The 26,022-nt window shown below is 43.7% G+C and overlaps 1 protein-coding gene across 1 annotated transcript in view; it reads right to left on the bottom strand.

The window, feature by feature from the left end:
• The window catches only part of MYRIP (myosin VIIA and Rab interacting protein), a 113,211-nt gene extending 92,763 nt beyond the window's left edge, over positions 1–20,448 (bottom strand). Inside the window, exon 1 of the mRNA XM_010137514.1 lies at positions 20,339–20,448. Within this exon, the coding sequence (XP_010135816.1) occupies positions 20,339–20,448 (110 nt within the window). The remainder of the gene's footprint in view (positions 1–20,338) is intronic.
• Between the last annotated feature and the right edge of the window lie 5,574 nt (positions 20,449–26,022).

The following is a 26,022-nucleotide window of genomic DNA, read 5'->3' as shown; positions in this document are numbered from 1 at the left end:
AAAAAAAAAAAACCCCTGCCAAAAAAAAAACAAACCCCTGCCAAAAAAAAACCAAACCCCCCCCAAAAAAAAAAAAACACCCACCAAAAAAACCCACCCCAGCAGCAGCTGAGGTTTTGCACTCAGTATTCTGAAGTGACTCAAGGTAGAGCTGACCAGCTTCAGATAACCCTCCTGGACAGTTGAATTCAGAGTATTTTAAAGGTTACATTCTGAACCCTTTAGAATACATCCAGGTCCAAAATACACATCACTTCCTGGATGGCTGAACTCATCACTAAAGAATCTTCCATGGGAGTTTGTGAACGGTTATAATAATATTTCCTTCAATTAACTTAAGAGTTGTGTGTTTGCAGATGAATGAAAAAAATCACATTTGTTTAATGGACTTTCTCCAACATGTTCACTTTTCTCTTTGTATTAATAGTAATCCAGACAAATGAAGCATCATTTACTGCTAGGGCATATTACAGGCGTGGGAAAATAAACAGAAACCATGTCATTACATACTGAAAAACCAAATAAAAAGTGCATTTAAATTGTCAGAGTAGTCTTTAATTTTCAGTGAAATAGCTGGAAATTTGTATTTTGGTGCATTTTGTCTTTGTAGTCTGCAAAGATCAAATACCCTCCCATAAACAACCTCGTTAAAGTAACGAAACAACCACATTCCATGAGAAAGGTTCAACTGAGAGACCACACTGGACTTTCCTTGGAGGAGGCACCTTTTGGAAACTGTCTAGACTCAGCTCTGATGAACCAAACAATAAAAATTCAGCACACCCCAACAATAAGTCTTTGCTATTTCATCCTTCTCTCTTGCGACGCGCAATGCTGAAAGTCTCCCTGGACAATACCAGAGGCTAAAGCACGTCCCTTTTTGGGCACAAGAAGGAGTTTCCCGGTGGAGCGGCTGGCAAGCCAAGCAGCGGGCACACCCCAGCACCCAAACAGCTCCATGCAGCACCAAATTCGTTGCGTTAGGAATCACACTACCTATACGTGCACAAGTTCCCTTTCCTAGGTCAGAAAGACTGGGGGGTTTGGGAGGAATGAGACATCGTCAAAGGAACGTCGCCTCCTCGCACAGCCTCATATGACCCTTAATGCAGCAAAAACTGCAGCCTTGAAACAAAAGGTGTTCATTATAGTATACACTGCATAGGAAAAAACCCCCAAACAAAAAAAAATAACAAAGCCAAACCAAATATTGTGAGTTAACAGCAGTCCAAATTCAGCTAAGGAAGTGATAAACAAACCAGGAGCTTTGACTTTCATAAGCACCGTGAAAAATACCAGGACATTGCAGAAAACAAAGTCATTTGCATTAATATCAAAATATTAACGAACTGGCTGCTGTAAACCTGGGAGAAATGTTTCCTGTTAACTTTTAAACCAAACGGAATTCAGTCAAGAATCTGCCAAGCAAAGATAGGAGACAACGCTGCCCCGCACCGTCAGACCCACGCCAACACCCAATGCTCCCTGAGCTACGTAACAACTCCAAAGTTTCATGGAATTCCAGCTAAAGACCATCAGAATTCACCAACCAGGCCTAGTCAAGTTCTCTTGATCCTGAAATACAGCTAAAGGATGATCAAGAGTGAAATATGCTGTCCTAGTCCCGACAGTGACTTCTCAAAGTAGAATTTGAGTCAAGCGTTAGTGCACTTTGTTTCTTCCCCTTCAGAAAAAGGACACACAGTTGCTCCATTATTTATATTTAATCAATAATTTAAAGACACCCGTTGCGTCTACAATTCCGGTGTTTAAATATAGTGCGCTGATTGTTCTTGTCTTTTTCAAGTACCACACAGTAACATCTGGGAGTTTGTTTAAAAAAAAAAAAAAAAAAAAAAAATCAATAGAATTGATAAACTCGGAACCCAAGTGGCTTTTGAACGAGGATGGTGGCGCCAAGTGGTAGTTAACAGGACTTCAGCCTTGGTTTGTGTCCACTGGGGTCTGAGCCCTGCAGCTGTCACCAGTAAAGCAAAGGAGAGCGAAGGGGAAGCCCCCACGGAGCACGCTCCAAGCGTTCAGCTTCTCCACAGAATAATCCACAGGATTGCTTGTTTGACTTAACGGCCCGCGGATTTCTCCAAACAGAACAATATTGCTGTCAACTGCTCATGGCTTCTTAAAGATGCGGTAAACTAAGAATGGCTGCTGGTGTAATTTTCCACCCTGAGAAAGAGGGGGAACTGGTGATCTGCGACTGAGTGAAAGGGTCAACTAACTTCCTCGTTGAGGTTTTCTTTATTTCTCAGGGAGGTAAGAAACAATTGGAGGAAGGAAATGCTTAGGCACGACAACGTTTCAGAAGTCAGAAGCTTGTTCTCGTAAGGCAGAACAGGACAATTCAAAACCAGGAAAAACCACATATAATTAGGGGTCAAAAAGTTGAAAACATTAATGAAGGTGGGGTGGGGTGAGAACCAAAACATTAACAGTCTAGAAGACCAACAGAATACCAGAAACAACTAGAACAAACCTACGTATACAAACAGAAAAGGTAGAAAAATTAACTGAAATCTGACAATGCATGAGAACATTGGGATAAAGGGATGTATCGAGTATTGACATGGTCTGTTGGGTTTTTTAGGGGGGAAAGATCTTAGATTAAGAAAGGAGAAACAAAATCAATTTGCAGTCCTCTTTGAATAGCGTTCATGTGTGAGGAACATGCTTGGGCAGGCCAGCGGGCTATCTGTTCCAATCAGCGGTTCATTAAACAAGACTTCTTCAATTGCTCTTCAAATACCACTGCAGCACTGCCAGAGTGAGAAGATTCATCAGTGGAGAGTGTTGCTATCTCCAGACTATTTAAAAGATTACAGGGCGTATACTGAAGGACTCGGGAGCAGCAGAATGAAAATAAATATGAACTCGTTCAGTCTTATTCACAAGAAAAAAGGTTGAACTGCAAGATGTTCCCATATCCTAGGGAGAGCGCGGATCCTTCTGCCGTAACAGTTTTTACGTCTGGTGTAAAGGCGAGATGAGCCACACAGGCCCCCCCTGCCTACTACTAGGTCTGCGTTAACTCTTTCAAAATAAACTCTTCATATGCTCTAACAGGCTTGTCAACCAGGCTGTCTTCCAGCTGCCGCCTCCTCTTCAGCTCCCCAGCGACTAATTGCTAACTTCTTTAGCAACTCATTAAACTAACAATATCGCAGTAAATATCAACATTGAAACTGAAATTACTGCTTAGAAATGACAACTTTAAATTGAAATGACCACTCAGAAATCTAATGAAGTCGTGCTATGCAAAAAAGCGAAGCAGTATCATCTGGAGACAGTCGAGACCGTGGCGGTTCTCGAGGAAAAGATGCAAAGCAAAAGGCATCTGAGCTTTCACCAGATTCTAGCTAGCCATAAATACGGATCCGCTCACTCGGGACATGCTGTACAAAGCCAAATTCTACAACCATGCACGTTCAGAAGATGCCGCTCTTGTCATAACTAGGGCTCATTACTTGGAAATCAGGGCTAATCAGTTTAAATCTCTGTAAAACTTAAAAGGTAAAGTCTACGAAAAATCAGATTATACTAAAATACGTTCTGGCTGCCACAAAGATTTAAAAATGGTGAAACAGAGCCCTTGACAGAAATACATCAATCTAGTGCTGTCAAGGAGAGCAAGGAGAAGGGAACTCTGCAACATCTGAAAATTCTGTTCCCTATAAATAAAAATTTAACAATTAATGGGCCCTAAACCCAACTTTTAAGGATGTTCCAAATCCTGTGATACTGTCCACAATTGCTGTGCAGAGGATTGTGCTGACACGTGCAGAGGATTAGGATGTCGTGCCGGAAGCGATCAGGAGAGGATGGATTTATGAACCACTGATCCTGCTTTTATGGGAAGCACCACGTATTTTCATACACTTCCCCAAATGCAGTAGCACGAATCTTTTACAGTAGGTACTATAGATCCTTCTCAAATAAAAATTTCAAAAAGTACAGAACAAAACACAGAGGGTAAGAGGGTATGAAGAGCCACTGAGAAGCTCAGAGCAGCTCAGACAGGCAAACTTGCCGACTCCTACTTCCACAAGCTCACATGAGGCTGTGTGGTGCCTACAAAGCCGCACCTTGATTTAATCCCCAATTAAATTGATTTAATCCCCATGTAACAGCGTACCGGAACAAACCAAACCCGCGCAGGTTCTCCTCCACCCCTGTCCTGAGGTGCGCCATGCAAGAGGGACCAGCCTTCACACCAACCAAGCGCACACTCGTACCTCTCTGCCTACAACACCACCACTCTGCCAGAACTGCACAAACGTCAAGGTTCTAGTTCAAAAGGGCCAAATAGTTGAGGCTGCCTCAAGTTTTGCTCAGTCTTGAAGGTTATTCACAAGTTTGTTACTAGAGGCACTATCCAGAAATCAATTTTTTTTTAATCTTTAAAATATGAAAACTTAAATATCAAAACCTTTGGAGATGAGAGAGATGCTGGAAAGTACTGGGCTATCATGTACAAGAAGCGGACATTAGAGCTTGAAACAAACGGGAAGTTCACAACACCAGTAAGAAACTGCCCAGTTCTGGGCTCCCAGGACAAGGCAGAGATGGGCATACTGGAGGGAGCCCAGCAAAGGGCCACTGGGATTATTAAGGGACCAGAACATCTCTCCTGTGAGGAGAGGCTGGGAGAGCTGGGACTGTTCATCTCGGAGAAGAGAAAGCTCAGGGGGATTTATCAGTTTTGTATAAATCAAACTTTACCATGGGGATGACCAAGCACTGGCATCGCCTGCCCAGGGAGGTTGCAGAGTTTCCCATCTCGGAGATCCCTAAAAGCTGTCTGGACACGGTCCTGGGCGACTGGTTCCAGGTGGCCCTGCTTGAGCAGGGGAGTTGGACAAGATGACCTCTGGAGGTCCCTTCCAACCCTTCAACCACGCTGTGATTCTGTGAACACCAACTGAGCCAGAAAATGCCACTGCAATTTATCTTTTTTTTTTTTTCAGAATAAACTGCACATTCTGCTCAGTCTTCAGCAATCTTATTAAATGCTGAGCTGTAGTTCTCATCAATACAGCACTCTTCAGAACCCGGCGAACCATGCAGATTGGAAGAATTCCTAGGAAATATCACTACTGGATCAATACTTCAATAAAAATGGATGAACTTCTGTTTCAGAATTACTTTTAGCAGCAATAAGGGAAAAAATCTCCACTTTCTTACTGCACTTTGATATTAAACATAAATCACAGCGGTTAATTAGCCTCGAGGAAGGTTAATTAATAAGGTAATATCAATGGAATATGAAATTCTCACAGGACAATTTTCCCCATGGTAAAAATAGAGGAGAACAAGAGACATCCGTCAAAAACTAAAGGTCAGGCAAAGAGCGGGTTGTTTTCCAGGAGGGACCCTGAGCTGGACAGTCACAGGGCTTTAACGCAGCACTCCAGTGCGGCCCTTTTCGTGTGAAACTGCGTCTGAACAGAACGATCCACCTGAAGTGTGTCGTTTTCAATATCGCCGGGTTTTTCCCACTGTAAATTTAATATCGTCAATTGTTAACCTCTTATGGAATAAAAATCTGGAAACATATATGAAAGCATATTCCATGATGCCCCTAGGCATTCCATCAAACTTCTGGAGCAGCCCCACAGCAGTTCTAGGGATGGCTTGTCATGAAATGAATCACTCATTTGGTTTGACTACCCACAACACGTTACTTAGGCTCCAACCCATCAGCTCTATTCTCCAACTCAACCTGTATAAGATACGTGATTCTGCGTGTGCCCTCTGATCATAATGCCCAAGATTTGGGGGGGAAAAAAAACTTCTGAAACCACAGATTATCCACAACCCTTACGGTTTTGCACCTCTCCTGAAGGCAACAGCATAACAGGATGCACCTCTTCACTGAGCTGGTGTCATACACGTCGTCTGCTATGCAGGACCGAGGGATTTCAGCTCAGCGAGAGCATTAGAGCTAAGGACACTTGGTACTTCTCCGAATCAGTCCCTTAATGAGACAGGTCCCGGTTGCAGCCCTGGCTTCATTTACTGAGCATAGCACATGGAAAAGATGATGATGATGAGAAAATTCTCCCTAACAATGAAACTTATTTTTTACTTCTAATTAAAAACAGATGAGAACTTCTTTGAACAAAGTAGCATCACAGGATGTCACGCTCACACAGTTAAACAAGTGTCAGGAAATACCTGAGTTCATACAAAATGTGTCATAAATCTACATTAGGAGTCAGCTTTTAATTACATTATCTCATGCTACAGCTTCAAGATGCCCTTGAGATCTCCCTCCCAGAGTCTTGATGACCTTCAGGGTATTTTTGACTCCTGAATCAGACACTTCCCTTATTTATGCTGCTGTCAGAGCCACTGCTATCAGAAGCCTGACAGAGCTCTCCTATAGGGCAGAGCAAGATGTGTTTGCACCCACCCAGACACCAGCTTTCCTGCTAAGAGCAGTGTTCCCAGCACCCATTAGTTTAAATAGGGCCTGAACTGAAGGTCTCCCAAAAGGACCCAAGAAAGAAATTTGGACCCCTCAAGCTGGCTAGTCAATTCATGCCGCCTCTGTTTAGGGATATGTGCCAACGTACAGAAGGAGGAAAGACAACAGCAATATTTCATTATGGAAGGGCTTCAGTTAGAAAATAATCTTTAAAAAAAAAAAACCCCACTTAACCTAAGACAAAGAGAAAACCTACAATGTCGGAGTTCTTGTTCACGACCAGTGCCCCAGGAACATGAAGAACCTGAATCTAATAAATGAGCATTTTTTCTATGTTATTTGAAGAGAATTATATTTATCAAAACCACTCTAGCCTTTATGAATAATACATGCCAGCTTCAGAAAGACCAAAAGAACAGTTACTCACTGCAAAATTACTTCTAGGAGGGGAAAAAAAGGCACATTCTTACTCAACAGATCTGCTTCCCGATACTTTCAGTCAGAAAGATCTCTGTTCACTCTCATATGTTAAAAAAAGGCCAAAAAGGTATGTAGTCAGCCTTGTTAAGGAGCACAAGCCACTGTGACACGCTTCTGCTGCCGGAGCTACTCTTCACGCACCAGGAGCGGCGTGGCCATCATTGCCCCAGCTAGTCCCACGCAAGGGAAGAGAGTTTTTGCAGGTCACTGGACTCAAATGGACCTTGGCCTGGGTATTCCCACCACCTAGCGAGTGACCAAGGACTGACCTTTTAAAAATCGGATGGATAACAGTGCTACTATTGATGCGTAGGAGGTTAAACGCCCATCAGATCAACCGCTGCACCTCTGCCTGCTGCGAGTTACTGCAGCGTTTCCTGCAGCGTGCTAGAAGGACTACAAATTATCTTGATGGTCTTTGTCACAGCGTTTTGCAAAGGCTGAAAATTTAAAGGGTAGAAGACCATGAAGAAAACCCCAAACCCATGCCTTCCATCTACGCTTCAACAACAGCTGCTCTTCCAGCTCTGGATTCTAGTTCTGTTTCGTACTGACACTCACGCCGAGGCCAACAGCCTCGCAGAGAACCCGGCCCAAACACCATCGAAAGGAGCAACATATAAATTTATGGACAACCTGTCACTTCTGATATATCTGTTCTGAATGCAAGATCCGCATGTTTCAGGTACACAGGCATCAGTTAAGTGCTGTCAAGCCCAGAAAACACTGTACTTGGAAGCTATTGGCCGAGGGTGGAGGCTGTCAAACACAGAAGATAAGGCACCTCTGCAAGCGTTGAGATTTTATCAGCAAACAATGCTGGAAACTAGTGGGGAGTGAACCTGTGGGTACAGCAGCCAACTCCAGTTCTTCACAACAAGGTGTAAACCATAACAAACAACACCTTAAACAGAAGCACAAAGCACATGAAGGTTGACTGTATTTACATGCAGATCCCACCTCCTTTTTGAAATGACCACCACAAGTAACAGATGGTAAAGGACAAGTTCAACATAACCAACAACTCCAGCTGTGAAAAATCTGGTAAAAATCTCATTCAGAGCAGAAATCTCTATACATGAAAATGCTCCCCAAAAGATAGAGTGTCTCAGAATTTTAGACTTCTTTTAACAGACTGCGAAGGGTATGTTTCTAGGAGAGGTTTTCATTTAGAAAACAAGACAGCATGTTGATGCGGGAAAGGTTAAGTGGAAAAAAAACATTGTTCAATACACAAATTCTTGAATGAGATTATGTAAGAAGTCATCACGATAGCAAAATAGAATGGAACTGAAGAGGGCAGCGAGACAGACATCATAAAATGATACTCAGTTCCAAGCTGGTCTCACCACGCCCCTATACCCCCACCAAAACCCCACAAAACCCCTTCACACCTTGCTATAGTAATTGCCCCAACTTTAGTGTTCAAATATATTAGCACCAACATGAAGCGTGTCAGGCTTAGACAGGGAGCATGTTCCAGCAGGATGAATCTGCATGCTACACTCACCTCACTTGCCTAGTTTTCTCTAGTGCAGCCTAACTCAGGAAAACTTATTTGTCCTTCTCTGTCCATTCTCTCAAAGGAACTGCTCTGGCTTGACAGGCTCGCTCCTTCGGCCAGGAGCCTCCAGTCCAACGTTCATTTAGCTTCTTTCTTAACCAAATATCCTTATTCTGGAGGATGGCAATGCAAACAAAAAATACTTGTTTATACAGCATTTCATTAAAACAGAGCTGATAGGTTATTGACATAATTCTGTAATACATCTTACAAAAAGAAAGACCTCAAGTTTCAGTCACTGGACCCATTGTTAGAATGGGCAAACGGCAGCAGACGAGGCAGCAACAATCGTCCTCTTAGGCTCTGCTGAGAAGGTCACATACAGGACTAAAGCTGCCCAATCTCCACCGGTGCACGGCTCCAGAGAGCTTGTGTCTTCCAGATTAAACCTTTGGCTTTTATTAATGCTACAAAGAGCAAGAACAAGCCCCTGATAAACAAGATATGTGAGCTTATTTCAAGAAACGCACGGTTCTGACTCAAATTCATAAAGCAAAAAAACCCAACCAAACCCAACACGCCCTTGGGAAGGCTGAGGCTGGAGCCCAGGTCACCGTACCCAGCTAATCTCTTGCTAAGGGAAGGGTGAAGGTCTCTGCCCAGCTACAGCTCTTGTGCCCTCAGAACCACGCTGCTTTCCTCAGGTCAGCTATGTGCTCGGCTAAGCTTGCAAGTTTATTACAAAAGGAGCAGCTTTATTTCCCAAGGCACTTAAACTGGCTCCCAGTTTCTCCCCTGTGTACGGCAATCCCGTCCAGTTTCAAATTCCTGTATGAATCACTGGCCAGATGCGAGACCTCCAAGAAGCAGCAGCACTCAGAACCAGATGTGGCTGCAGACCAGGTCCTCTGCCCCACGCTCCCCTGAGGCAGGGCAAAGTTAAAACCAGTTCTGGGCAAGAAACATGCAAGCGAATAGCACAGCCAACTTCAGATGAAACCGAACACTATTTATGTGCTCTTCGGCTACGGTGAGAAAAGTACGGCAAGTCCTGGACAGGTTCAACCTTCTTCTGCTTCTTGGCTCGTGCCAAAGAACACAGGGAAGAGAAGCTACAAGACTGCAAGTAAAAGGCAGGGAGAGAGACCAACCAACACAGAGGTTAATCAGAAATAGGTAAGAATTAGACATGCAGCACAAATGTGACTTTTCAGAAGAACTCTGCAGTGAGATCAGTGGAGAGAGACGAGGATAAAACAGGGCTGCAGCAACAGCAACTAAAAATGTCCCGGGGAAACCAGAGCAGTTACACCAACATTTCAGCAGGGTGAAGGGTGCTTTTGTCCTGTGACATGTCACCCTGCGGTCCAGCAGCCACGGAACTCTCCCACAGAGCGTGAATTGCATTTAAAAAAAACCAAAAAAAAAAAAAAAAAAGGCCACTGTAACTCACCTGACAGCTTAATATATTGGAATCAATTTATCACGGCGCTACTTGAGTTCTGATAAATGCACTAAATTAAAAGACTTCCCTCCCTGACGCGCTGTAGAGGTCTGGCCGTCCAGCTGCAGGAGTGACTTACAGCTGTCACAGAGCTAATGGTACTGAAGGGATCAGCATACACCCGCATATACCGCTCAGATGTAAACCCCAGCCGCAGCTCAGCGTTCGCCTTCCGAAGGGCCGAGCGGATGGATCAGGAATCGATTATTTAAAACTGCGACGCATTTCAAGTTGCACAAGAACTAAATGAGACAAAATGGGAAACGTACGTTGTGTTTTATATTTTCCCCAAGCATTTCTGAAAGGTGAAAAAAAAGATTCCTAGAAAGCAAAGTCCTACTTGCCTAAAGCCAAGTCCGGTAACGCGCAGCTCCAAACACTCTGAGGGACAGGATGGTTGGGCTTGTTTTTCTTTTACACACCCAGTAGAAAATGCTATCCTGGCACTCAAAAGGGAAAATTAATAACTCCTCCTTGCAGAAAGCTAATAAAAGGAAATCTGCATCTATCATTTTAACCAGAGCTCTTCAAGAAATTATTTACTGGAGGGTGGGTGGTGTTTTTAATACCTGGGTTGACAGGACCGAGTGATTTAACGCCTCCCTTAGACACAACTCCAGTGAAACCCCATTTACACCAAAGCGGCTGGTTTGCTGCTGCAAGGCTCTTTCTCGAGGATGCTCTGCGCCTGTTTTTGTGAGGACTGCATCTCCGCTGGAGCACAGAAAGACACACAATGGACCTGCTTGATTCCTGCTTGCAATTCCTCCTCCTCCTCCTACTTCACAACAAAGAGAATTAATTTTTCTAGCCTAAATCTAATCAGTCAAAATGTACTATATCATCAAATGAGAAATTGGTACAGAATATAAATTCTGAAACACTTCCAACTGGAAGTCATCGCTTGCGACTATCTCTACAGTTATTCACTGCATGATGTACAGACAAATATTTTATTATGGATCACAAGTAACGGCATTCACAGTATAAATCAGTGTTCTGGGAAAAACCACGAGACACCAAACGCAAGCTAAATTTTACCTATTTGCTCACCAAATCCTTGTGATGAGGCCAGAAATAAAATTAGAGAAAACCTCATTGAAATTATTTACAGTAAAACCTGCAGCGTCACTTGGCTCAGCATGCCTAAAACTTTAACTTTCTATATATCTCAGGCGTGGGTTTGTGAGTTCAGAAACATCAGCTCGATCTGAAACACAACTCTCCTCTATTTTTTAAGCTGCACACTGTCTCCCAGGGAAGATTTGATGAAATATACTGGTTTGATGAAAATCAGTATATAACTTCTCATTCCTCAGAAGCCCTGAAGACACAACACTGCTAAATTGAAACACAGATGGTTTTATTACTACTTGTGCAATATTTTACCAAAAAAAAAAAAAATCGAATTACTCCACAGTCATGCAGCCCTACTAGTGATGGAAAGGCTGCCCGAGCAACACTTCCCATCCCACCAATGCTGCAGGGACCTCAAAAGGGCAGTAAGGTGTGAAATCAAGAGAACTCAGCTCTTGCAGCAGCATTTGCCGAGTTAGATTATGAAGATAGAAAATGCATTTAATGAGAGAACAGCATGAACCAGTAAATATGGGACTTCAAATAAGCATTTTTTTCTTTCAGAAAGCTTAGATGAGGTGCACGTTGAAGGGTCTCATTCAGCTAAATAGGACCGTACCTGCTGCACCCCACTAAACTGCGGTCAAAGGCTGTGGAGCTCCCTCCCTCTCTTCCCCACAGCAGGACAGAGATTTGGGAACCTCCTCCGGCATCGCACAGGAGAGCTTCAAGACCCCATCTCCCATCATCTGTGCAGACACACAGATGCTCGTTCCAGTGACATGAGCACAATTTTCCCTCCCCCACCCCCCACATGGTTCACGAGCCAAGGAAGAGGCGTGATACTGAGAGTACCACGACACAAGCCTGGTGCCAGTGAGACCTTCCCAGCACACAGAGAAGGCTCCTACAGCCAAGGTCCTCCACACCAACAGCCGGGATCGCTGCAGCGCCACTGGCAGCGGGGTTCTGCTCCTCAGCACGCATCCGGCTTTTCTGCTTTTAATGGCAGCTGTTAAACAAAGCGCGAGTGTTGTTTAAAAATAATTTTTTCATTGCCTTTTCTGACATCAATAACAGAGAGAGTAATTATAAACCCAAAGGTTCTGTAATAAACATCACTGTGTGGTTTACGATGGCCATAGAAATAGATTTACTGTCTCAAACTCCAAAACTGTGACAATACGTGCCATCTTCTCAATATTTGCTTACCCATTAAAGCAAACGTTAAATATTTTTCCAGGAAGCACATCACCTGCAATCAAACCGAGTGAGCTGGTAAATAAAAGCTCACTAGGCGGGTAGGAAAATGAAGGCTCAGCATGATTTAAAGCTTTGCAAAGCAGTGAAGTATTTGGAAATCCACAAGGAGTGTAAAGAGAAGACCTTTACAACAGGTATCATACGTATTGGTAGATAGATCTACTCAGCACTCACACATAAACAGCTTCCTCTGAAGTTTTCTCTTGAGAAATAGTTTCTCTAAAATCAAAACCTTCTAAAACACTTAGGAAATGTACCACAATACCTTTATTTTTGAGAAGCGCCTGCAAGACTCCACATGATGGAAGCGACTGGCAAACCTTCACAGTACGATCCTGTGTTCCAGGCTTATTTGTTTTTAACCCAGCTTTCTAATTCATCTTTTTAACTCTGCTACAGAGGATATTTTCAACAGGAGTAATGGTGGAAATGAACCTGTAACGTCTGTTACCCAGCCAGAGGTTTACCGTGCTCCAGAAAAGGCTGCGCCCTACTGCTACGGGACGGGGATTTCAGGTAAGTCTGTACAACTCATTACAGAGTAAATAAAACAGACCCTTCCAAAACAGACTGTTGCTCCGTAGCTTTTGATCTATGCCTAAGGAGCTCTACTTAAGAAATGAGAAGAAATCGAAAGGTATTATTTACTCAGCCCTTTCAAACTCCATGTTTTCAGGACTCTTCACCAGCAGTAAAGGACCTGAATGTTTCTTTCCCATAAGTAAATTGCTCAGATTGGAAGTGAGAAGCCCGGGAAGCTCTTTATATCCTCAAATTTTCCTGCTGCATTCCCAAACACCAAAGCTGTAATTACAAGTTGGTTTAACATATTCAAGTTAAGCTATCCAGTGGTGTTTCACTCAGAACACGGCAACATTCAAATCTAACTGCGCCTAACCCGTGACCTATTTCCTAACTACCAATATCTCTGGAGGATGCTTGTTCATCCAAGGTTGGCGGCGTATAAGAAAAGAGGCGGTGTTTGGGAGTTGTCACCCAGTTTCTGGCTGCTTCACGAAAGCCAATATCCCTCAGCATCTCCGTGGCACGCTGTTTTGGTCTCAAGTTTGCTGCCTCAGGTGCCTACGATGTCAGGGGGGAGACAGGACCAGAATCCCCACACTCTACGATTCCAGTACACATGTAACTTGGAGTGGAAGCCTCTCAGCCATCTTTACAAGTCAGGAAGACAGAGACCAACTCTTGACTTTAAATCCTCCCTCCGTGCTAACCAGCATTACCTGAAATGAAAGCATTTGTGAGGCAAGGAAGAAATCCCTAACACTGAAGAGTTTATCCGTGCAGAGCCACCGGAGCTGGATTCACAAACCATACGAGAGGCAGCCAGAGCATGGGAACATAAGCAGGATAAAGGGAACATCAGCCTTTGATTTCACCGGATAAAACAGCAACTTCCGTGATATTCTTTCTTCTTCCCCCTCTTTTCCCGATCTCCCTTGTCTCAGGTAACCCCAATCACCATTACAAAGCACTGCAAAATGCTGGAGCAAGCTAATCAAAGAAAATGCCACCACATAAGCAAGTTAAACATGGAGACATCAAACGTATGCCTGAAATGCTCTGCCAGATTTCCCAGATCATTCTTCTCCAGCAAACACTGGCATTAGAAGATTTTTTTCCCCGGATTAAAAAAGCTGTTTCCAAGATGCCTGCCTGTTCGCAGACACTACAATTAGGTACTGCTGATTTACTCATCATATTAATGCTAATTAATGCTGGTGTCAATAACTGATGCTAAAGCAGCAACGCCTGCAACGCCAAGATTGGTACCACGCAGCCGCTGTAAACCTGGGACTGGGGGGGATTTTAAAACCAACCTGCGTTATCACAGGAAGGGCCATCCAGGGAACTGCAGGTCAAGCCAGAGGGCTCCTGAAAAGCGCACAAAGGGAATTTCTGTTTTCAGGTGGTGATGGAGTTGCTGTCCTCTGTCACAAAATTGGGTCCTGCATTGATTAAATGGGATGCTGCGTCTTTTTACATTAGCCAAGGGCAGAAAGGCTTTGCTCTGGAGTGCCTGGAACTGCTTCCTCCACTGACTGCAGACGTGAACTGCTGGCCAGGAGAACGCTTTCTGGTCATCACAGATTGTGCCAAGGACTAGAATAATACTCTGTTTGATTAGAAAGAAAAATTATTCCCTCTTGTCCTACTATAATACTTATTCTCTGTCCTCGTTTTTATTCACAATGCAACAAGCTCAAAATACCAGCCTGGAACTAAATTAAGAGTTTGGCAAACACAAGGAATTTCAAGGCTCTTCCTCCTCAGGCCCACTACAAAACATTAAAAACACCTTCCAGCAGCTGCTTACAGAGAACTGATCTAATCTCAGCCAGGAAAACCTCTGTTTCAGCTGGCTGTCAGAGCTGCCATCCCAAAGACTCGGTGTCTTACACTACTCCAAACACATGAATGTTAATTCAATCCAAGCGACCAGTCTCTCTGAAACTGGGCCACTCCAAGGTTCTAAGCTGGTTTTGGTGGCAAACACCGAATTCTGTGCTTTTTCCGAATTATTTCACTTCCAACATGCTTGACAAAACCAAAAAACCACACACGAACATTTCAGAATATCCGTCCAAGCTGGAAGTGCTGCAGAAACACCACACCACTTGCAACCTACATCCTCCAGTCCTGGTAAACACTAGCCATCCACCAATATTCATTAGCCAAATTATAATCCAAACTGTATCCCCAACCACAGCTGATTTGCCATTGGTATCAGGTTTGTCATGTAGCCAAGAACTGCATTACAAAGACTTACTATGATTCTCTAAGTTACTAATCCTGTTGTAAACCAGCTTTATAGAAAGATTTATCTATTTTCATTTCATATACCCCTTCTATGTTTCAGTAAGTACAAAAAAAACAGTATGTGTGAGTTCAGCTGCTTTCAGGAGAACTTTCAGTCATAACTAGAAGGAGAATCCAAGCTTTAAAGCAATAAAGAGAGACATAAGCAAATATATTGACCAATTACAATTAACTTAAATCAAAAATAAAGGAACAGTCTTCTCTGGTGTGTAGTTCAAAGACTTGCTCTAACTCTAACCTCAGGCACTGAGCCAAACGTACACCAGTTGCAAAGCAAGGCAGCAGCAGGTGAGCAATATGCCCCAAGTTCAATTCACCGGGAAAAGAACGACTCTGTAGTAACTGCCCATACCTTAGTTTCTCCTCCTGAGCAAACGAGAAGCTCCTTACCATAACCCTCAAGGGTAAATCATAGTTGGCTCACGTTTACCATGGGGTAGGATCGTATACTTTGGTAGCAGCGTATCAGCAGCTCGGAATCCACAGGGCAATGTGGGACAGAACTCCAGAGGTCCATGCGGCTCGTCCTCGTGCCCAAGGCCAGATCCAGAAATTGATGGCATTCGATAGAGCCTCGAACACCCTCTCCTCTAAGCCTCTAACACAATTCCCTGGCAACCTCTTCCATCAACAGGTTCCCTCTATCAACGCATGAACATCTGTACATTTTTCCCATTAACTAACACCAAGCTTTAACGAAGAGGTTTCTGAAAAATTAATAGAGTAACATATTTCACAAGATTAATATCTTGTTTCTTTGGGAAAAAAGTTGAAGCACTTTCTCCTCAAAAAGCCCTTAAGATTTAACTAATTTAGCACTGAATTGTACAGACGGGAGACCACGCTCAAGAGAGCATCCCTTCCCCGCACCACGGAGCTTGTCGGGCGAGGGAAGATTACTCCTCCAAGTCACGTTTAACAGCTTAAACTCTTCATACACAAGGTATCAGAGATTAAATATTGATTTTACATTATAGCTATTCATTATGACTAGGCACACTCACTCCTTTCAGCTAAACTATGGCCGTTAATTGGATTAGTCATAACCCATGACAAAGACCAAATTACCACCAAGAAAGTGGTAACGAGTTTTGTAACGTCTCTGTAACTTCATTCCTTTAAATACCCACAGGTCATACAAGTTTGGCCCCGTGTAAGTGGGCTGCACTTCAGCCACATCGCCAACGGCCCATCCAACACCAAAAACATTAGCTGGAGACTTTTCTTTCCATACAAATTTCTCTAATATTCCCTAAACCCAGGCTTTTTCTTCTTGCACTTTTTTTCATACGATGTTAAAAGTCTTTTCTGACCTAAATGATTCCGTAAGCATCACCTCCCGTGTTTCTTCGTGCTTGGTTCACCAGCATTTCCTCTCAGTTGAAATTGCATTTGTAAACACATCTTTAAAAAGCCAGAACTCACATCTGGAATCACCCACATTTGGCACAAAGTTCAAGAATGACAGTTTGGGGAATGAGGTCCTGCAGGTGGCTAACAACTTGGTGAGAAGTTCCGTCCATGCTTTCCCTGTAGCACCCACATGGCACCCAGATGACAAGGACAGTCATAGTGGGTTCCCATTACAGTGCAAGACGCACAGAACTGGTTTTAGAGGCACCGGAGCACAAGCTGCTCTTCAGAAGTACTCTGGCATTTTCTCCTCCATTAGACAGAAAATTTGGACCCAAACCTGTAACAAGCAGCAGAAAGTTCTTTCCTTCTAATGCCAGATTCTTTCCAGGGCTCTGGTTTTGCCCTAGTCATAAACTTGATCCTACCCTCCTGCCACCTGCAGTCACTGTCTCTGCTCACGGCGGAGCAGGGACCAGTGCTGACTCAGCAGAGCCTCTACCCTGACTTCAGCCCCGCACCCTGTGGGCTTAGAGCAGGGAGTGCTGGGCGAATCGCAGAAAAGAGGTCTCTAAACGCATGGAGCGGGATGTTGTATCATTGCTGACGCTCCCACCGCCTCGCCTGACCCCAAGCACAGTGCTCTGTCAGCGAGCAGCACATGTGGATCAATGTTTCTTGACACAAGTAAGTTCCTAAATGTGTTTGAAAGAGCATCCTTACTGACTCAGCAGCAAAGCCAACCATTAGCTCTCTGGCTTTCCTGCAGAATTCATCCAGGTCACCAGTTACCGTTTGATAAGCAACTTCTCTTGACCTGAGAATAGGGCTAAGGGAGAACATTAAACACTGCTGCTGAGAGCGGGCTACGCAGGAATGGTGTAAATCGCCTAGTACACACACAGGGTTATTGACAACTCTGAAGCTTGTGGAGATGAGACCAAGCTCCTCTTCCCTCCTCACGAGGAAAACAGCTTTAACACGGCTTTGTATGGAGGCAAGGACAGGAGGGGAGGCAGACCGGGTTCCTCCTTGGGTTCTGTTTGGTTTAAGGTATTGGACACAAGCCCGCCACAGGAAGGAGGAACAAGAACTGACACCCAGAATCAACAGAGAGTTACCCAAATGTCTGCTCGGCGTTTTGCCAGCATGATACGACTCTCACAGACAAGGTTTCCATTAAGAGAGGTTGGAAGGGGTTTAATATTTTATCCACTACAAGAACTGTGACACATACCATAAATACACTGAAGTCTACGGGAGTCTGACAAGAAAAAGCATCAAACTGGTTTCCGGGCTTTGTCAGGTCTGAGAATTTGTTTCTTACGAACCCTCTTCATGAGTCTACTCACACTGCAATGGGCTATGACGCAAAAAGGAGCGGAAAGAAGAAAGCAGGCAAAAGCAACTCTCTTAAAACATTTCATCATCTTCTATACAGGGTCTATTCTAGTCCTTTACCAATTCTTTGGCTATAAGAAAATTAGAACCACCAGAGTGGAGAGGGCCCTCCATCCAGTGAGCACGCACATCTCATTTTTCCCCACAAATAAAGCGCTGCTGGAGATTTGATCATGAATCACTGCAGTTTGTCTTCACCAGAAGTGGAAACGCAACTGCCTTTCAGCCAACCTGGTGACAAATGACTCATCAGCAACGGGAGGGGATGCTTCTGCCTGCAGGTGACAGTCAACTCTCAACTCTTCCCCTGCGCTGTTCCAGCGACATCCTTAATTACGTAAAGTGATTAACGCGTTATGATCACACGGCCACGTGGAACCAGACGGTCAGTAGTTTTCCCTTGCAAATACATTTTCCCAGGTGATTAAGAGCAGCAGTTTCAACAAAAGAGAACCCTGCAAAGAAACACTTTTCACTCCCACCCAAGACACGTTTCTAAGGTCTGTCGCTACTGCAATCTGCTGGTTCAGCATTCAGTTCAGTCATTGCAGTCGTCCTCAATGTCAAATTCAGCATGAAGAGAGCCACCTTTTAACCTGAAGCACAGACTGGTTTAAGCTGAAAAAGACATTTAAGCTCCTCGAGTGCCCCCGTTCCCCCAGCACTGGCAGGTCCCCACTGACCCCTGTCCCTCAGCAGCACCTCCACACGGCTGGGAAACCCCTCCAGGGATGGGGATCCCACCACTGCCCTGGGCAGCCTGCGACAGGGCTTGACACCCCTTCTGTGAAGAAAATTTTCCTATTACGCAGCGTAAACCTCCCCTAGCACAAACAGAATCGCAGAATCGTAATCTGGCCACATGGCTAAAGAGTAACAGGTCAGGAACATCGACCACAACAAGATCATCCACCCATTTTTTTCTGTAAAATGATAATTTCCCTGACTTAAAACATCCTGACTTCTCAGCATTCCTGGCCAGAAAAAAAAAAAAAGATAAGCTTGTTATAAACGCAGTGGTAATTGTAAAAACAAAACCAAAGGGGGAATTGATTTGGCCCACAGCAGAGAGGAATAAACAGCAGCCCGTGTGGTCTGGAAAACTGAATACACAGGGAGTAGATGGAAATGAATACACAGGCAGCAATCTCTGTCAGACATCTGGTTATGCAAAGAGACCTATCTCCCAAACACACATTCGGCCCTGTAAGCTCTTGTAAGCTCTCCTCTGCCATTTCTTTAAATGATTTTAACAAAAACCCACAAAACCCACAAACTGCAGACAGAAGAAGACATTCATTATACACGGCTAAACGTTAAAAATTCAACCCTCGAACCACTCCAATCTTCCCTGTTGCTGAAATTCCGCAGCTGCGTGAAGTCTGAAATTCAAGATCATGAAAATAAATCTGTCCAGGAGAAAACAAACCATTGGTGCGTTCAATCAATTTGCTCCAAAAGCCAGCTCTGGTTCCACGTGCCCCAGCAGCTCCATCCCATCCCCTTCCTCACGGTGCCACCTCTGCCTGGTTTGCCAGCTTCAGCTGGTTCCCAGAACACAAAGCCCATCTATTTCCCAGCCTGTGTTATAATTTCAGCCTGGATGACTCCGGATGATTACACGAACGCTGGAGTAAATACAAACATAACACCACTGTCAAGGAACAGAACGAACACATAATCAAAACAGAAAGATCATGGGTGAACAAACAACAAAGAACAGTAAATATTATTAGACTGATAGCAGCCTGAGAGCCACAGCAAAAAAACTGAACCGAGGCGAAGCAGTAAGGCATAATAAACCAGCCACGCTACTCACTGACTATTTACATACAGTTATCTCATTGTTATCTTACTATTTTTAGCCAACTAAGTCTTTCACAAAACGTACCAGAGCAGCCTGTCTGATAAAACTAGCACAAAGTCAGGAGAAAGATTTAAATTAGAGAATGACTGCTAAAAATTCTCGCTCAGAGCACCTCACAAGAGCTTTGCAGCAGGAAGCACAGATGATCAGCGTGGCTCTTCTCCACACATCCATCATGTCATTTTGGTTGCAGAACACAGAAAAATAACCTAACAACCACGATATTGTAAAAGCCACAGGTATGTTAGCTCTAAAGCAGCTGCCAGGTTACTTTACTACCTTACAAACACTTATTAGGATTGAAGATAAACTTCATTTCTTGCAGTGTGTTACTTAACTCTTCAGCTTCTGCCAGCAAAGCAAAAGTGAAGCCATCAGCCATTAGAGAGCGTGGTTTTGTCTGAAGCCAAGACAGGCTAAACAGAACTGGATTACCACTCCATAATCCAACTCATGTGGAGGAGTTCTGATGTTTATTGCCTCTGTGATAGGAATGATTATTAATGTGTAGAACACCACAAAAAAAGCTGTGTTCTCCTGTTTCCCTCCCCAAACTGGATTGTAATAATTCCAAGAGACCAATATTTTCAATGTTTTTATTCTTACCTCAGCCTTTCTTCTTCTTTCTTCCGAAGGCTGAAGTCTCGCTGAACCACCTGGAGCACATGCTCTGCTTCTTCATCAGTCAAGCCAGAAAGATCCAGTTTCCTCCCCATTATAAACCCTCTCCTGGATATGAAGAACTATGAGGAGTATCTGAAATCAGAAACAGAGAAAAAAATGCAAAATAAATTGAAAGCACTCATATTTTTCCCAAGTGTGTTGAAATCACACGCACATCCACCCAACAAAAAGAAAAGTCGCTGCCATAAACATCAGAGAAGACAACCAAAGAATCACAGAAAAGTTTAGTATGGAGTGATCTTTCAGCTCCTCGAGTCCCCCCATTCCCCAGCACTGGCAGGTCCCCCCTGTCCCCCAGCAGCACCTGCACACGGCTGGGAAACCCCTCCAGGGATGGGGACCCCACCACTGCCCTGGGCAGCCTGCGACACGCCTGCACAACCCCAACGGGACAGAAACGGCTCCTCAGGGACAACCTCAACCTCCCCAGTGCCACTTGAATGATCCATTTCAGACTTATTGTTCAAGTTCCATGCACTGAAAACAATCTCCCCCAATTTAAAAGAAACACAAAAAGTTAAATTATTTGGGATATTAAATAATATTGAGGGAATAATAATATTATTGCTCCAAAGAAACACATTAAACTAACTCTGGTGAGATCAGGTTTAGACATTTCTTAGATTTTATGCCGCCCGTTTGAAAAACTGTTTGCAAAAAACAAACCTCCAGTTGTACACAAACAGAGAAGATATTCTCCTATAACACTCAAAATTACTTTGTACTAGCAAGGAAGAAACTAGGAATTATTTTAAAACACCATGAAAAAGAATTAAGCATACACACGTCAAATGAATTTCCCTGGAGTGACCGGGATGTCGCTGCCACCATGATACCATTATTTCTCCTTTCTGTGAGGAGCAATGGAGCAGAAAAGTAGTAGGGAATGTCATGTGAGAATTGAAGGTACTGTAGAGTTTGAACTAGAGCTTGGTCCATTTATTTCATTAATGAATTATCAAAAATAATTCACCTTTATTTTCTAAACATAACAATTCATTTGCTACTTAGATGATGATGGGGTACGTAGTAGGTTGGTTTTTGTTTAGTTTTTTAAATACAGTATTTACCTTCCTCTAATCATCTATATACGAAGATAGTCAGTGATCAATGAAGATACTCAGAGATCAAAACGTTTTTGGAAACTTTGAAACAAACTTTGTTTGTTTCACACACAAACTGTGGCCCATCAGTAAAGAAAATAATCCCTTTGATTCAGCCACCTCTGCTGATTGTGAGCACCATTAGAAGGGGGAAAATCCCCCCTAAAGCTGGTGGTAAGCGGGCAGCCCACTGCCTCTGACTTTGGGGGGTTGGCAAAGACTTAATTTCAAGTATACATATAACTTGAAAATCACCAGTGACCTTAACTTTGGGTTTTCGTGTGGTTTATTTACTCATAAGACTCTCTGCATCCCTATATTACATTAACCTTTAAGGAACTCTTTTTTTTTTTCCCCAGGAAATAATTTTTCATCACATTACTAAACCACCTCTGACCTGGGAGTATCACAGTGGTTTATAAACAATGCTCAAGTGTCCTTTATTTTTCAGCAGACCCAGATTACGCATTTTGGAAATACACAATGGCAAATACTCTAGAGGAAGAATAACAAGTTACATTTTTTTTTAAAAAAGCAACAACAAAGTAGTTTCTCAGGCTAAAATAACTTCTGGCCTTAACTGAGGTAATTTACAGGAGGCTGCTGAGATGTTTGCCTTCATGAGTAATACTTCTTTGCTACGTCTCAAACTGAATATAAAATCTATGCCTTGTCTCTGAAAGCTTAATATCGTTCCCCAAAACAACCACCAAAACTCCACAAAACAAGGAGAAAACGAAATGTTTTTCAAGAACTGCAAGTGACACTGCTCAATTTTAAAGCAGACAAGAACATCAACACAAGAAATGAGGGCAAGGAACATGTTCCTTAGTCTCAGCAGAAGATGACGTTACTGTGGGATGGGGGAGAAAGCTCACAAATTATTATTTAAGTACTAACTAACATAGAAAACAGATTCTCTGCTTGCTAAAGAGCCACATTATGAAGTTAGTCGGTCAAGTAGTCACGCTGATGTTGTACAACACGGACATCATTGTTTTATGCCGTAGCAAAGAACCCAGTGCTAGCGAGGCTGTGTCTGGACTGCTGTGCACAGTCCGGGCTCCCCAGTCCAGGAAACACATGGGCTTACTGGAGCAAGTCCAGCTCAAGGCCACTAAGATGACCAAGGCACTGGAGCACCCTCCCCAAGAGGAGATGCTGGGAGCACTAGGACTGCAGAACAGAAGGCTCGGCGGGGCTATACGCCCTATCTCTGGAAGACACCCACCCACCACAAACAGTATCCTACACTTCTCTCCATTTCTGAGCAAACCTTTAACTGAGATTTCTGCTGCTTTCACAACACAGCACCAGTTTAGCTTTAAAAAGCTGCTCCTGCACATTAATGAAATGTGACACTCGAGGAGCCAATGTCACCAACTCCTTCAACCCAGCTATTTGCAACTGTAATATTTCATATTTCAAGAAAAAGCCTGCTAGTAAATATATCTTCGATTTTGTTGCCAACCAACTCATGTTTACTTCCTTCAGCGGTCTGTCAGGACCTAAATAATTCTGCTCGATCTGTCTTGTCATTAGAGTCTGGCATTTGGCCAACACCTGCAGAAGTCTTTCAGTACCTTGTGAAGGTCTTTGCATAACCTTATGGGTGAGCAGTTTGTCCTTTGAGGTCATACAAGACAACCATCAAGTTTCAAAGCCAGAAAGGAAGACGAGCGCTTTGTCCACAACAGAGCTCCCTCACGGCGCCTCGTATTATAAAAAAATCTTGTTTACTGAACATCCGAAAGAAGGGATCACATCGCCAGCACCAAGGCATTACGCTAGATTCTTAGATGTAAAAGTCATTAGATATATCGTATGTAAGTTATACGTCACATGCTTTATTTGGTGACAAAAACAAGGTCTGACTGTTGGAAGTGCCCAAATTAGCACATTGTTAAGTATAAAATAAAGCATAAAGAACAGTGGTCACAAATTTCTTCACCTGTTTTAAACTCCGAGCAAGCCTGGCAGCGGCAGTAAACGCCACCATGGATATTCTTGCTGGAAATAAACTGATGTCCCAAAAGTACTAGGGGAAAAACATACCCATCAGAAACCCAAAGCCACCTCTTCAAAAGTAAAATTAAGCCCAGCCTAACTGACTTCAGCATGAGGACTTGTATTAAATGAGATGCCAAGCAAAGATCTCCAAGAGGATGTGGTCCTTCGTACCCACATCGATTTTAACTGAGATTAACTGCACAGATGTCCTAGTCTATAATGAAAGCAGAAAATTCTCTTCCTTTCAGCCTTGTACAGATTTTATGGGAGATTTGGTTAGAAAACCAAACTTTCTAGGTACTGTAGACTCCCTTTTCCCTTCTGTCTCACCTTCTGTTGTTTATGCTGAATTTAGGCAAATTATGTTCAGCTCTATTGTCTCTATTTTGTAACAGCTGTCTTATGGAAGAATGCGTGATGATGGGTCTGACAGTATTCTGATGGTGTGAGACTGTTTCTCTTCCTAAAACGAGGAACACAACATTATTTCGGAGAAAACAGATTAAACTGGAGCGACAACGCGCTGACACAGCATCGTATCTTGGGTGATTGGCCTCTCCTCCACATGCCTTCGATCCAAAGCATGAACTGCTGCTTGTTACTGTAACAGACCGTTAAGCAACCCCAAGGTGAGCCGGCACAGGTCAGGGAGGAAGCCACCGCATGCACTTAGGGCACACAACTAATCCCAAAGAGCCCAACGCAATCAGAAATTTGCATGGCAGTAAGCACGGGTCTGCAAGGGCTTCCCTCTGGATGCTTGACCTCCAGAGGGGGTCTCAGAGCATCCTGCACTGCAGCCGCTGAACCGAGTTACGTCCCTTCTTCCGCCTTCCCAATAACCCAGACCACACCTGGCAAATCAGTCTTCACACCGTACTTCAGCCAGCATGAAGAAAACACTAAGCAAAAAGCTCATTTGTATTCCTGCCGCTCTCCCCAGCGTTAGCGCAAGTGCGAGGACTGCAAAAATAAATTCACCCACCTGTGCTGCAGGTGGGTGCCACATCCTCCTCCCGAGACACCTGGCAGTCTCGGCATTTCACACTCAGCGGCCCTCAAACCAGCTCCCCAGACTGAAGGGAGACAAAAGAAGGGAGCACTCACTTTATCGCCCAGGAAAAGGCTCGGGTTTAACGTCATGTTAAGCCTGGGAAGGTTCAAACATTTATCTCCCTCCTTGTGGGAGAGCATAAGAGAGAACACAACTCGGGACACTCCTGTGTGGATCCTTATTTCTCATGCCAACCTCCTGTTTTCTTGTGAGGCCTGAAGAAACCCAAGGAGAAACAGAAGGTCCACAACCATATGAGCTGCGGAGCAGCATGTGACAAGTATGTGGTTTAACATTAAACGCCTTCCCCGCTACCACAGCGGTCACCATTTGTAAGAACAGCCACAGAGGAGCATCCTACGGATAAAATTCAGAGTATTTTCAGAGGAAAATACAGGTCCACTGCAAGTTCAGGATGCCAAACCATCACTATTGTGTAAAGTGATGGTCTGGCTTCTCATCCGAGTTACTCATACCTTCAGTCTGGGGGAGGAAACACTGAGAGAAAAATGTGACGCTTTTGTAACACCTCTGGAAGCACTAAACATTTTACATCCACACGTGAATTTAATTTTGTGTTTCAGTAATACAGGCAAAAGGGTTACAACAAAGTAAGAATCTCATCATCACCTGAAAGCCACAGCGTGATCAACCCATGCAAACCACAGAGTAAACAGTTAAGGGGGCTGCTTGGCTGCTACCAAAACTTTCATGATATAAAACCCAACCAACATGCAAACACACCACAGGCAGACTCAAAACATCCTACACAATAAAACAGGTGTTTTCGCCAACAACGTATGCAGCACAGATCGGCACCCTGCATCATCCCCTCTTACTAAATACCTCTCATTAGTATATCCTTAAGTTTGATCCATGATCAAACCTTTGGCTGAGAGAATCTTCCTTCAGGACTAGGATAAAATTCTATTTTCAGAGGTAAGAAAAAGCTTCCAAGAGCAGTTGCCGCAATGAGGCAGTATTCTCTAGTGCTGCCAGATGTGAAAACAAATTTAATACAGGAAATCACCGCTAATTCCAAACACCAACAGGAAACCCCACTGCAAATTACTGAATTTTACAGATTAGTAAGTAAATGAACAAAATACAAACCAAAAATGATTCGTAAGACTGTGCCTTCTGCACTCACTCTGACACCTGCAAAGCACTTCTAACCCAGATTTATGCTGGAACAAGCAAGACTCACAAGAGGTACAATAAAAGAGAGCATCTGTATAGCCACATGTTCCACTTCACGGGCACTTAGTGACGAGCTGAGGTGCGCTGACACACAACTTACGCCCCATGCGTGGGAAAAAAGCGTTTCAGAAGCAGGTTGTCTTTGACCAAGCACTTGTTAAGCGGCACAAAATAGGAGTGAAATAGAGGCAGAGCTGTAGAAAGCCTCTGAAAAGCCAAACTAGGAGCTGGGTTTATCT

The sequence above is a fragment of the Buceros rhinoceros genome, unplaced genomic scaffold, assembly GCF_000710305.1.
Source record: "Buceros rhinoceros silvestris isolate BGI_N320 unplaced genomic scaffold, ASM71030v1 scaffold6216, whole genome shotgun sequence".
NCBI lineage: Eukaryota > Metazoa > Chordata > Aves > Bucerotiformes > Bucerotidae > Buceros > Buceros rhinoceros.
This window is presented reverse-complemented; position numbering and strand designations above follow the sequence as displayed.